A 13,083-nucleotide genomic window follows, 5' to 3' on the forward strand; every position below is an offset into this window, starting at 1 on the left:
TAAAAAAATCTCTGTTCCCTCTTTTAGAATCTAATTACTACCTTGCTTAAACTATTAATTTCAATTAATGCCTTTAGATCTGCTCTGCTAATACTGTGAATACTATTTCACTTAGTTATACTTACTCTGTTTGAAATTTTATTAATTAGTTTAACCAGCTAAGCTATAAATTTAATACAGTAATTTATAGTTTCCTGGACCTAATTTAAACCATTGCCCTCGTTTAGAGAAAACAAACTCACTCTACCTGCTGTCCTGTAACATCACATCTTGCATTTTTGGAAATATACGGTGGAACGTCTGCGCTGTATCCAGTCTGCTCTCTATTATTCTCTGCTGCTGCTGCTGCTGTCTCCAATCAGGTCACCCCCTCGGTTATCTGCTGTTCTGTGATGTCACTCCTTTTTTTTTTAATACACTGTGGAAGGTACGCCACTGCTGCGGGTCCACTCTTACCCCGCTCTGATTTATCCACCTCCACCGCTGCTGCCTCCCATCAGGCCTGCTCTGATTTGTCCACCTCCGCTGCTACTGCCTCCAATTATGGACAAAATGCCAAAAATAATCCAAAAAATCTAATGGAATGCTGGCCTTCATATCAAGAGAACTAGAATCCAAAGGTTTAGAAGTCATGCTACAGCTATACTAATGGCAGTTGATGCTTGGTTAATTGTTAATTTTAAATCTGAGATTGACAGATTTCTGTTTACCAAAGGTTTTAAGGGATATTGGGCAAAGGAGTCAGGTCACAGAGCAGCCATGATCTCATTGAGTGGTGGAACATGCTCAAGGAGTTAAATGGCCGACTCCTGTACTTATATAAATGCAGTTGTTGCTGTTAAAATTGCAGACTGGCATAGAGGGAGGACTAGGAGGAAGACAGTGGTTTATTCTTTCGAGCATGGGTAGGTGTGGGGAAGAGAGGAAAGTAGAATAAGGTGAATAAATGAAATTAAAGTAAAATGTTCAAAAATCATTTAACATTTTAATCAAGAAAAACTCAGTGAAATTCATAGTGGGAAAAAACTGACTGATAGTGACATTATGTAGTTGCTCAAGTATTGCAAAGTGCACAAGAGGTCCAAAAGATTTTAGCCCAATTACATACACGATGGTGAGTTCCACTTGTTTCTTCATCTGTATGAATGATTGTGATAGGAACCTTGCTCACTATCAGAGATAACATTTTCTTAGTAACCACCAGATGTCACTGCTGTTGCAACATATTTCTCAATGCCCCTAGATTTGTGATGAATACTCAAATTTGATTAAATACTAAAAATTATTTTTGAAGATTGTTAGGCAATCTAGTTTTTTCACACCTCATGCTAATAAAAGTACACCTGTACAATTACGGTTTACAGAACATTCTGTCTGTCCATTCTCAGGTCTGTTTTCAAGCCATTTATCTTTGTACAAAACATGAGGCAGTTTCTACAAACAAGTTCACCTTCATTTGGTCCTGATGATCCAGTAAAGAAGAATCCACGGTTCCAGACTAAACCTGACAGAAAGCATGCACTCTACAAAAAGCATGCAGTGGCAGCTGCACGCATGGAGATAAATTGGGTACTTACTAATATGCAGTAAATTCAAAAATATGCTATTGTTTGTAAATATGTAATGTATAGATAGGTAGAGCAGTGCCCTTCAGCTTGTTCATCTTTGTAAGTCTCAGCAGTTCCTGATGTTCCTACTTTGCACATAAGATTTAAAATGGTCTGTGCTGAACTAAACATCAGTCATTTGATATTGCAAGTTTACTTAAGTAATATTTTAAAATGAAATATTTTAAAGTGTGCTAGTGATATACAGTGGCAGTGATTTTCGTAAAGCTAGTTTTAAATCCATCCATGTTGCTTCTGAAAAGCGAGGGTTTGAATAAAGGAACATTAAAGAATAAACTGTGATCACTATGTGGTGCAGCATTAAGAGTTATTGCTTGTAATTTATTTCAATCCCCAGGCAAAAGGTGCTAAGATGCTCCAAGACATAAGAGCCCTGGAGAAGAAACAAATTGAAACTGCAAAGCATGTACTGCAGAATGGAATACCGGATACCACAAAAGTTGTTCACCTCTTCTCTGAGTGTGTAGATGAGGAAATAGCAATTTACAGTAAAACTAATTAGCCAATGGCATTGCATATTTTTGGTTTGGTTTGATATTTGTGATTTTAATGTGCTTGTTGCCTTGAAAACAGTTTTTAGCAATGTCCTCGGTGTTTTGCCAGACAGAAGAAAAATTAGGAGACATGTTTAGCCCAGGCCACTTTCACACATCTGTTACTGGCTGGTTCCAGACTAGTAAAGATAAAGACCTGGGAGTACGTTGTTTTTCTGCCCTCTCAGCCACAAAATAATTGTATAATGCATGAAGCCTAAACAGTGTAACAGCTACATAATATTAAGTATAAATTAATGTATGCTGATATTTAAGATTTATCTCAAAGATCTCAGACTAAGATCTGTGGATGTGGAAACAATTATGCTATCTTCAGATGATGAAACTGAACTGCTTCAACTTCTTTACTCTTCTGCTAGAAAAATATCAATAAAATATTATAAAATTCAGAAAATTATAGCAAAAAGTGAATTTATGATGTGACCATGTGTCATTGCAAACTCTTCAGTTTACAAACCTGGTGGTGTCACAACATATGAGATGACAGTACACCTTTAAAGCGAGTAAGATTATGATTTATTTTAAGCTTCCAATAGTTAAACTATCAACACACATTTTACTGGAGTTTTAACACTTTGTTTGCTGGAGCTTACAAATGGTCTGTTGCCATAATATTGGAGCAGTGCAGAGGTTAGCAGTTAGAATCTTACAGCACAGGAGAAAGCCATTTGCCTGTTGTGCCTATGGCAGATCTTTGGAAGAACTACCCAATTTAGTCCCCCATTTGAGCTTTTTTCCCATAACCCTGCAAATTAGTCCTCTTCAAGTACATGCTGAATTGTGTTTTGAAAGTTCCCATGGAACCTGATTTCATTATCCTTTCAGGTAATGCGTTCTGGATCATAACCTCCTGTGGGGGAAAAAGTACTCATTTTCCCTTCTGCCAGTTATTTTAAATCTGTGACCTCTGGCTACCAACCCACTTGCAAGAGGAAACAGTTTCTCTCTATTTTCTCTATCAAAATCACTCAATTTTGAACATCTCTATTGGATTACCCCCAGGTCCCGCTGCTTTTGCACCCTTCTAAAAATAGTATCATTTAAATTATACGCCTCCAAAAATGCATTACTTCACACTTAACCACATTAAATTGCATCTGCTATGTCACAAGTCTACCTGCGTCCTCCTGAAGTCTTTTTCTATCCTACTCACTATTTACTATTTTGCCAAGTTTTATATCATCTGCAAACTTTAAAATTGTAGTTCCTACACCCAGCTCCTTTGTGTAGCCACAGTCCCAAAGGACCATAACTTGGTAATGTATAGCTTGGGGGGGGGGGGGGGGGGGGGAACCCTTCTTCAAGCATGGGGCAAGGCAAGGAGGCAGGCCTCCATGAATTACCACAGCTGGTAGAGGAATTGAACCTGCACTGTTGGCACCTTTCTGCATTACATTCTAGCCAACTGAGCTAACCGACCCCCATGTCGTTTACATATAACAAGAAAAGCAATGGTCCTAATTCTGACCCCTGGTGGACTTGAGTGCATCCAGTCAGAAAAATATCCATTCACCATTACTGTCTGCCTCCTATCCCTTAGCCAATTACATGCCTAAGTTACCACCATCCTTTTCATCCCAATTGCTTATCTTTTTCCAAATAAGTCTGTATGTGTTACTTTATCAAACATCTTACGAAGGTCCACATATACAGCACTAGCTTCAGCAACCCTCTCTGTTACTTCATCGAAGCATTCAATCAGGATAGTCAGACACAGGGGTCGGCAACGTGTCCGTACAGTGACGTCATTGTCCATGGTAAAAAAAATTTGATGTCCTTGACTAGTAATTTCAGAGTTGAGAAATTTCCCATTGGCGGCTTCTTTCCGACCAGGCTGGCTTTAAAAAAAAATACAACTATCAGTTTCATAGCCGACAGATGCTGAGAGCGGGAACAGCAGTTGCCGAACTTCGAACAGATTTGTGGTTTTCCAGCGGGTTCCAATTTTTTTTTTTGAAGTCCGCCTGAAAACCACAAATCTGTTCAAAGTTCAGGAGCACTATTCTCAATACCTGTCAGCTGTGAAACTGACAGTTGCGATTTTTAAAATTTGGCCAGCCACAAAGCTGCTATGTTGACAGTTTCTGCTCTTAGCAACAGTCGGGGAGTGGGGGAGAAAGAGGGGGACAGAGAGAGGGAGGACAGACAGAGGGGGCAGAGAGAAGGGGAATAGAGAGAGAGGGGTCACAAAGAGAGGGGGGCAAAGAGAGGCGGCAGTGGGGGGGGGGTAGAGGGAAGCAGAGATGGGATAACATGGGGACAACACAAAGGGGGAAACAACAGGGGGGGGAGAATGAGATAGAGAGGGGAGAGAACAATACAGAGAATGGAGAACACGGAAGGGGGGACACAGAGAGGGGGAGAGAGAGACAGACAGAGAAAGGAGGGAGGGAGAGCAATCAAGATCACTACTTAGAGATGGACATCTATCCAGAATACTCAGCATCGCTACACGAGGTGTGCGGGCAGACAGTGACTATTTGTGCAAGCAAAAATAAAATGCTACGTATCTCACTAAATCAGTGTCCAACATAGCAACAAGGAAGTAATTCAATAAATTAGTCTTCTCATTTAAAGTTTCTTCACAAAAATACGCATTTGTTGTTTTGTTTAATAGTAAGATAAATTTTTAATGCCTTTATCTTTCTGAAATTGTGTCACCGGCCCCCTATGTAAGACAAAAATTGTAATGTGCCCCCCCCCCACCCCATGCGAAAGGGTTGGACACCCCCTGCTCCAAGCCTTTAACCTTGTGTTTTAAAATAATCTAGCAGCTAGGTTATTTTAAAACACAAGTTTAAAGGCTGATGTTATGTAGACACATTTTAAAATGGCAAAGTCACTTAGGGAATGTCTCAATTTCTACACTCTGGCACATATTACTTTCACTTGGGAGACAAGCTCAGTGATATGTTGAAAGTTGCTGGACTTTTACTTCTGTATAAATCACAATTACACTGTTATCCGTTTGGAATCACATTATTCCAGAACTTGTATTGAGGGGAAAGCAGGAAAGAAAATCCAAGGAATCTCCAGAAGTCAGCACTGTAAATTCCTCATAAATGCAAGAGTACCTTGTAATGGAGCTGAGTAATATTGGCAAAAACAGGATGCTGCTGACCCCAAATGCAATGTAACAGATTCCTTAACGAAATCCATGTTGCATTTGCATTTTTAAAAACTGTCAGGGAAGGCATAGTAAAAATGTATTATGTTTCAATGACAATGCTAGAAACAGTCATGAACTGATTTTTTTGCTGCAAACTGTATTAAAGGACAAGTTTTACAAGTACGTCAAAGATCAGTAACTGCAATGTGCATCATTTACTATCCAGTTTGAGGGCATATAATCTGAGTGGCAAGTGTCATTTGAAAGTTGTCTGTATCACATATTACATTGTGTTAAAAGTGCACCTTTGCTAACAGGTAAGAGATTTGGCATAAATTGGTTAGTCTGGAGTACAATCTTACAGATAGTGACTAAACATGTTGTAACTGAATAATAAATACATGCAGTAACAACTGCTCAACTTTTTGTTGAAAAACTTTTTGTTGATTATCTTGTCGGAGCTGAATCGGAATTGACAGTGATAGACTGAGATATAGACATAATTGAATTTAACAGAATCACTTTATTGGAGGAACTGAAGGGCGCTCCTTATTTTTAAATAATTTTGTCACAAACTTTGGTGAGAGATGCTGTTGTTTCTGTATTTTAGAATCCAGGAGTGAGTTTAACAGCCTGTCAAGATGAATAAACTAGTCTTGGCTGCCTACCATTAATCTCTCTATCCCTTCCTGTCCCACTCTGCTTTTCTGTTTTACATGACTCTTCTGAAGTACTATCCGTTCCATCCTATAAAATTCTCCTGATTTGGAGATCATTGCCCTTTTGTTGGCTGCCCTGGCTTCAGACACATTATACAAGCAGGTGGAGAAGTTGCACCGAGATCATCACAGGTTAAATTCTATTGTGACAACAGCAGTGTGAGAAATGGTCCATCTTCCTATTGCCAATTTTCCTGCTGCCTCACCTCAACGACCACAACAACAATCCTCTCCTTGAGTTTCATGGTTTATTGGATGAATTTGCACTCCTGGCACAGTGTGAATCCACAGAGGTAATCCGATAAGGCCCATCTGCCACCCTGTGTCATGGTGTAGCTAGCTCTGTTCTGTCAACAAAAGTAATTCACATTGGCATTGTATACTATTTTGCTTGTTAGCTAGCTAATACAGTTGTGCTGCTCTCCATTGATGTTTGTGTGCTTAGTTACTTTGTAGGGAGAAATGTGTTTTAAATCAGACTGTGTTTTGATGGCATTAGATTGGCTATACACTTTACATACAGATTAATTGCCCCCATGTCCATGGCTGAGTCAATAATTTTGTCAAATGTCCATGGTGCATGTCATGGTCAGACATGACTTGCCTTTAACCAATGCATGCTAGCTGTCCTTATTAATCAATGCTTCTCCCAGTGACAATTAATTTTGTCCTTGACAATGGTCTCTAGCAGTTCTCCCACCACTGATGTTAGACTGACTGGCCTGTAGTTATCAAGTTTCGCCTCTCTCCTTTTTTGCACTCCTCCAGTCCTTTGGCATCACTTCACTATTCAAGGAGGATTGGAAGATCATGTTTTTTTTACAGCTTTTACTATCTCCATCCTTGTTTCCCTCAGCATCCCTAGGATGCATCCCATCTGGACCAGGTGAATTGCAAACTTTGAGTGATGCCAATCTATTTAGCACCTTCTTTCCATCTATTTTAATTCTATTCAATATCTCAATTTCCTCCTCCTCCACTATGACATAAAATTCATCCTCTTTTGTGTAGGCATTTGCAAAGTACTCATTCAGTACCTCATACACGTCCTCTGTCCCTAATCGACCTCACATACAAATATTCTTTTAATTTCTGTTTGTAAAATATTTTTGGGTTCCCTTTTCTCATACTCTCTGTCAGTATATCCTGTATTCTCTGCAATCTCTGTCTTCTGCCTGGTTTTCTACAGTATTCTATAACTGCACATTTGTCATAAACTTTTCTCTGTTTTATTTTAACCTCTATTTCTTTTGTCATCCAGGGAGCTCAAGCTAAATGCCCCATCTTTCCTCCTTACATGAATATGCTTGGTTTATACACGAATTGTCTCTGCCTTGAAGGCCTGCCATAGCTCATTTCCTGACCAATCTGTGGGCCAGGTTTTATAGCGAAGAAGCCAATCCCCTGGTGCGAGGCACGCGGCGGGCAAGTGCACGCGACCCAGGGACATCCAGCCAATTAAGGTCAATGAGGAGCGGGCCCTGACTAATTGCATGGTCAGCGTCGGGTCCAGAGGTGGAGAGTGCAGCACCAGCTGATACCTCGGCAGTGAGATGAGGGGCATAGCTTCAAATTAGTAAAGCACAAATTTAGGACCGATGTCAGAAAACTCTTCACACAAAGAGTGGACTTCCAGGTACGGTAGTGGAGCCAAAAAGCCTATAATCCCCCTTCATTATATTTTAATGTTGTCACCCCTTTAAGGAGAGGTACTTGAATACTTGAATGGAGGTACTGCAGCTCTGATACTTCATTGCTTTCTTGGCCAGCTCCCATCTTCTACTATCCAGAAACTTCAGTTCATCCAAAAACTCTGCTGCCAGTCTCCTCACACCAAATCCTATTCATCCATCACCTCTCTGCTCATTGTCTCCCAGTTCACCAAAGCCTCAACTTAAAAATTCTTATGCTTGTGATGAAATCCCTCCGGGGCCTCACCCCTATCTTTACAACCCTCTGAGAACTCTGCCTTGCTCCAAATTTGGCCTCTTGTGAAATCCCCACTTATTTCACCTCACCATTGGTGCTTATGTCTTCAGCTGTTTCATGAAGATATTAAAAGTTACAAAGACAACTCAACCAATGAAATGTAATCATGTTTTTGTGAAATGTGCTTTTTTAGATTAATATCGTTTACATTTCTAATATTCAAAATGGAGAGCTAAATTTATGCTTGACACTAATTTTTCTTTCAACATTAAATGAACATTTCTATAGAAATTTCAATTTTAAAGCATTCAATGATTATCTGAAACACTGCTAGTTGAAGGTGTAGTTTTCTCATCCATCACAAATCATTTAACTTTTTCTAGCAGCTCGCCTGCAGTTAAACTTATAAGTAATGATCACCACCTTCTCAGCCCATAAACTGAGCTTATAAGTTTTAATTCATGCTATCTGCAACTTTATTTTCCTTTATATTCCTGGTTTTAAGCCTCTGCTCCATTGGTCTTCCTAATCCTTTTCTGGCCTTTGCTCTTCCCACATCCAATTCTTTTCATTATTGGCATTCCTCACTCAAAGCCTCAAGCCCACTTCTAAAAACAGCATCCTTCTCAGTCTTGCTGGTGTTTCCGACCATGCTGCCTTCCTGGCCCTGCTTCTTTTGACTACTGGTGCTACTCATTATAACCCTCAGTCCCACAAACCTTCCAAATGTGCTCCTTTAATGCCATCCATAGGCCTTCCTGAGCAACAGCGACAGGGAAAAATAGAAAGTCAGAAAGTCAAATGGGGCAGAGAAATGATAGACAAACAGGAGACATCGGTGCAATGAGACAAAGGAGGACAAATGACTATGTTAAACAGAGATGGATAAAGAGAGAATGGGGAGTCAATGCTAGCAGATCAGAGACATACATGGCCACAACAGATCACAGGCAGATATTGGGAAAGTTACATGGGCAGGAGAAATTGGAGCAGAAAGAGTGAAAACTATAGCGAAGGGGGAAAGATTGTGTGGACAAATCATAGAGGGAGCATATGGGGGCAAAGAGAGACAGAGAGATTGAGGGAGAAAAAAAAGTGACAGAGAGATGTCAGGGGACCAAAGGAAAAGTAGCAGAAAGATTAGAACACTGAACGCACCGTGAGGAACTCCATGGGATATACGTGTGTCCATAACACAGATATAAATGATAAATATAAATTGCATGGATGCATTTAAAGGGAAGCTATATAAGTACATGAGGGGAAAGGAATAGAAAGATATGTTGATAGGGTGAGATGAAGTGAGGGGGGTGGGGGGAAGGCTCATGTGGAACATAAACACCAATATGGACCAATTGGGCTGAAGTGTCTTTCTATGCTGTAATTTTATGTTTTATATATTTATTTTTATATATATATGTGTAAAACAAACAAACATATGTACATATGTATTGAAAAATCACACAACGCACATAGTTGGTATGAAAAATTCCCTGCTGGGGAGAAAGCAGCAGATTAAAACTGAGCACCATTCCTGCCACTGAATATAAATGGATACAGAAATGGCAAAGCAGCATGCTTCACTGTGTCCTCAGTATTGAGGTCCCGACCATCTAACAGGTGAGTACAGAGCATACTTACTTATTCGGAGCACACTGCATATATTTAAATTATTTAGTTTCTTTATGACCATAGTCCACCTGTTTCGTCAAGACAGAAAATCACATTCTACAATAGTTTCTTCCTGAGCTAGGTGGCAGCTGTTCTGATGAAGTGAGACTCCACACACTACTCATGTTGGTGGCACCCAAAGCAAGACTATAGGGAGATGCAAATCTCCTATTGCCCATCAATTTATCTAATTCTGATTCAGTTCAATAATATATTCATCTATTCAAGGGATGCCAACACAGTTGGTGTGTCTAGATTAGATTAGAGATACAGCACTGAAACAGGCCCTTCGGCCCAACGAGTCTGTGCCGAACATCAACCACCCATTTATACTAATCCTACACTAATCTAATGATTACAGGCAAGCCAATGCCCCAAAATAAGGCAGATCTGACCATGTGAGTCAGATATGTCAGGTGAGGGTCTATGAAAGTTATTCAACGCAGAATGATTTCTGTCAATGTCAAAGCTAATCCTTATTCATTAGCAGGAGGAAGCCTACAGCCAATGCTGCAGCATGGAAAATAGATCCAATGACTGATATTTTATTTTTGAATTAATTTATAAAAAATGTTGTTAGTAAACACTGAACCTGGAAGAAAACAAATACATCAAGTTTAAACATCTAGAAGCAGAAAAACATGGTTCCTGGATAGTCCTTTCAAAGTGCGTACAAATGTATCACCGTATGTATCTCAGATGTCAAAAAAGGCATTAACCCAGCATGCCATTTTCCCCAGATCCTGATCCAGTGCTGGATCAACTGCATTAATGTGTGGAATATATGGCCTAAAGAAGTTTTAAACAAATTTAAATTCAAAAAGCATCTTTCTGAGCACTTTCATTAAGTATACATATAACACTGGAATTTTATTCAGATGTATACAAAATACACATCATGTCACCACTGAAATTAGCTGTGGCTTAATAATTCACAAAAATTATTTTACAAAAGGTACTCAAAGTGATTCCCTACAAGGTCTATTATCTGAAGGAATATAGGGTATTAGCACAACATACATAATATTAATTTAGAATGAAGACGAATCAAGTTTAAATTAAGTCCAGCTATATATTATTTGACTACCAGTCAAAATATAAAAGTACTCCAGCCTTCCAGAGACTCAAGCATATTAAAAATGTTTTATTTCTTCATTTATATAGAACTCAGACACTTTTAAACATTGCAAAATATTTATTACAATATCAGGGGTTTTACATTCCAACAAGTGACACGCCATTTTTTTTAAAATTGCACCATATAGCTAAAATTAAATTAAAAATTAGGGCTGACAACCCATTTATAATGTACCAAATTATTTCTTGATCTTTGACAATTCAGTGTTAAACAAATATCTTGGATGAAAATAATTAAAAGATTCTGTTTTCACTAGACTTTTACATATGTTTTACATTGAATTTAAAAGTAGACCTTTTACTTCAAAGTGCAGTTTTTAACATTTAAGTTGAACAAACTTCAGCATACCCATTGTGAAGATCCATGTACAGACTGTTGGGAGTCGTCAAGAACGTGATTTGCATTTGTTTAACAACTCAAGATGTGTAGTTCATTGCATTTTCTTTTACCCAATTTGGCTGTTCATTGTTTTTCTTTTCATGTTTTAATTTTTTCATTGAAGTGAAGTAACAGAAATATAAAGTCTTGGCTGTCACAGTCATGGTTGCATGGAAGGTTGAGGCGTTTTGAATACAATAGCGTCCAGCTCCATAACTAGCATTTGTTGCAAAAGCAGTAGTCAGCTTTCGTGTTCCCCACATATAAAAGATGAAATGATAACTCAATACTTCAGTGCAATCTCACTCACTTTGGTTCAAATATGTTTGCAATATGGTGGAAGATAAACCTTTTCCCCCTAAATCACTGTCCACTGTGATACTACAAAATGAGTCACATTTTACATTTCCATGAATAAAAGGTTACTTTCTGCACACTAATGCAGCATGGGTTTTACACCTTCATAAAAGTTTTAAGCAAAATTAATCACGTTATTTAATAACTAAAAAATGTGAAATTCCCATTTAATAGTATGAAGAACTTAAAAGGCAGTAATTAAAAATACAGCAATGAAGAAATTCTTAAGTTCTTGTACACTTAATCTCTAGTCTCAAAGCAGCTCGAATCATGCTTCATTCGTCTATATCATACGATAGTACAGAGATTCATCTTGAAATGAAGACTCATTGGTAATGTGCTGGATGACACCACCTTCTAGTAATCGGTCTCCATATGTAACAGCTTCACCTCGGTCATGGGCGAGACCAACTTGAATCAACCAGTCCACCAGATCACAGCCCTGGAAGACATCTGCGAAGGTTTCTGCACCACACCTGTGTCAAAGGAATGATTCATCCACTTGGTCTGCAAGTCTCACATCACTGTTTCACAGGAAAGGAAATACCAAACAATAGAAAGAGGTGGGACGGTATGAAATAAAGACTAATTATAAACCAAAAGATGTCCAAATCAACATGACCATCTACAGCCAGGTTCAACTAAACCATATCATAACATTACTCAAAGATTATACCGAAAGCGCTTTCACATGTATGTTGACAATACCCAGCTTGACCACACCACCACCACCTCTTTGTTGTCGGACTGCTTGTCCAACATCCAGACCTGTATGAGCCAGAATTTCCTCCAGTGAAACATTGGGAAGACCAAATCATTGTTCCTTGACCCACTGCACCCACCACCCCCAACTCCATCTCCCTTCTTGTCTACCATCTCAGACTGAACCAGACGGTTTGCAACCTTGGCCTTATTTGACCCGGAGCTCAGCTCCTGACCTCATTTTCTCTTAGTTACGAACTGGCCTACTTCCACCTCTGTAATATCCAACCTTGCCTCAGTCAATCTGCTGCTGAAAACCTCATCCATGCTTTAGTTATCTCCAGACTTGGCTATTCCAATTCTGTCCTCCCATTCTTCCACCCTCCATAAATTTAAGCTCACCCAAAATTCTGCTGCCCATATGCCATCTTGCAGTATCATTCATCCATTACCCCTGTACTCACTGACCTACATTGGCTCTTGGTTCCCAAATGCTTTGGTTTTAAAATTCTCATCCTCAAGTTCAAATCCACCCATGGCCTCGCCCCTCCCTCTCTCTTTAACCTCCTTGAGCTCATCAATCCTCTAAGAACACTGCACTCCTCCAACTCTGGCCTCTTGTCCATACCCTATTTCCTTCACTCCTCCATTGGCTGTCACATCTTTAGCAGGCTAGTCACAACAGCCTGTGATTCCCTCCCTAAATCTATATACCTTGCTCTTTCTTTATGACCCTTCTGAAAATGCTTTAACCAAGCATTTGGTCACATGTTCTAAAGTCTCCTTCTTTGGCTCAGTGTCAATTTTTGTCTCATTATGCGCCTGTAAGTGCTTTGAGGCATTTTACTACGTAAAAAGCACAATATAAATGCAAGTAGTTGTTGATAATGCAGGATTT

At 39.2% G+C, this 13,083-nt stretch overlaps 2 protein-coding genes across 5 annotated transcripts in view; one reads left to right on the plus strand and one right to left on the minus strand.

The window, feature by feature from the left end:
* scrn3 (secernin 3) overlaps nucleotides 1-2,576 on the plus strand; it is a 39,036-nt gene extending 36,460 nt beyond the window's left edge. For both annotated transcript variants that reach the window (XM_068035451.1, XM_068035450.1), the window contains 2 exons: nucleotides 1,389-1,569; nucleotides 1,966-2,576. In XM_068035451.1, coding sequence (XP_067891552.1) covers nucleotides 1,389-1,569; nucleotides 1,966-2,130 — 346 coding nt within the window. In that variant the 3' untranslated portion in view covers nucleotides 2,131-2,576. The remainder of the gene's footprint in view (nucleotides 1-1,388; nucleotides 1,570-1,965) is intronic.
* A 7,917-nt stretch (nucleotides 2,577-10,493) lies between these two features.
* The window catches only part of LOC137372073 (lysosomal cholesterol signaling protein-like), a 71,669-nt gene continuing 69,079 nt past the window's right edge, over nucleotides 10,494-13,083 (minus strand). For 2 of the 3 annotated variants that reach the window (XM_068035440.1, XM_068035441.1), the window contains exon 17: nucleotides 10,494-11,959. In XM_068035440.1, coding sequence (XP_067891541.1) covers nucleotides 11,767-11,959 — 193 coding nt within the window. In that variant the 3' untranslated portion in view covers nucleotides 10,494-11,766. Of the gene's footprint in view, nucleotides 12,008-13,083 lie in introns of all 3 variants that reach the window. The other variant, XM_068035442.1, reaches the window with a different exon arrangement.

Source organism: Heterodontus francisci, chromosome 7, assembly GCF_036365525.1.
Source record: "Heterodontus francisci isolate sHetFra1 chromosome 7, sHetFra1.hap1, whole genome shotgun sequence".
NCBI lineage: Eukaryota > Metazoa > Chordata > Chondrichthyes > Heterodontiformes > Heterodontidae > Heterodontus > Heterodontus francisci.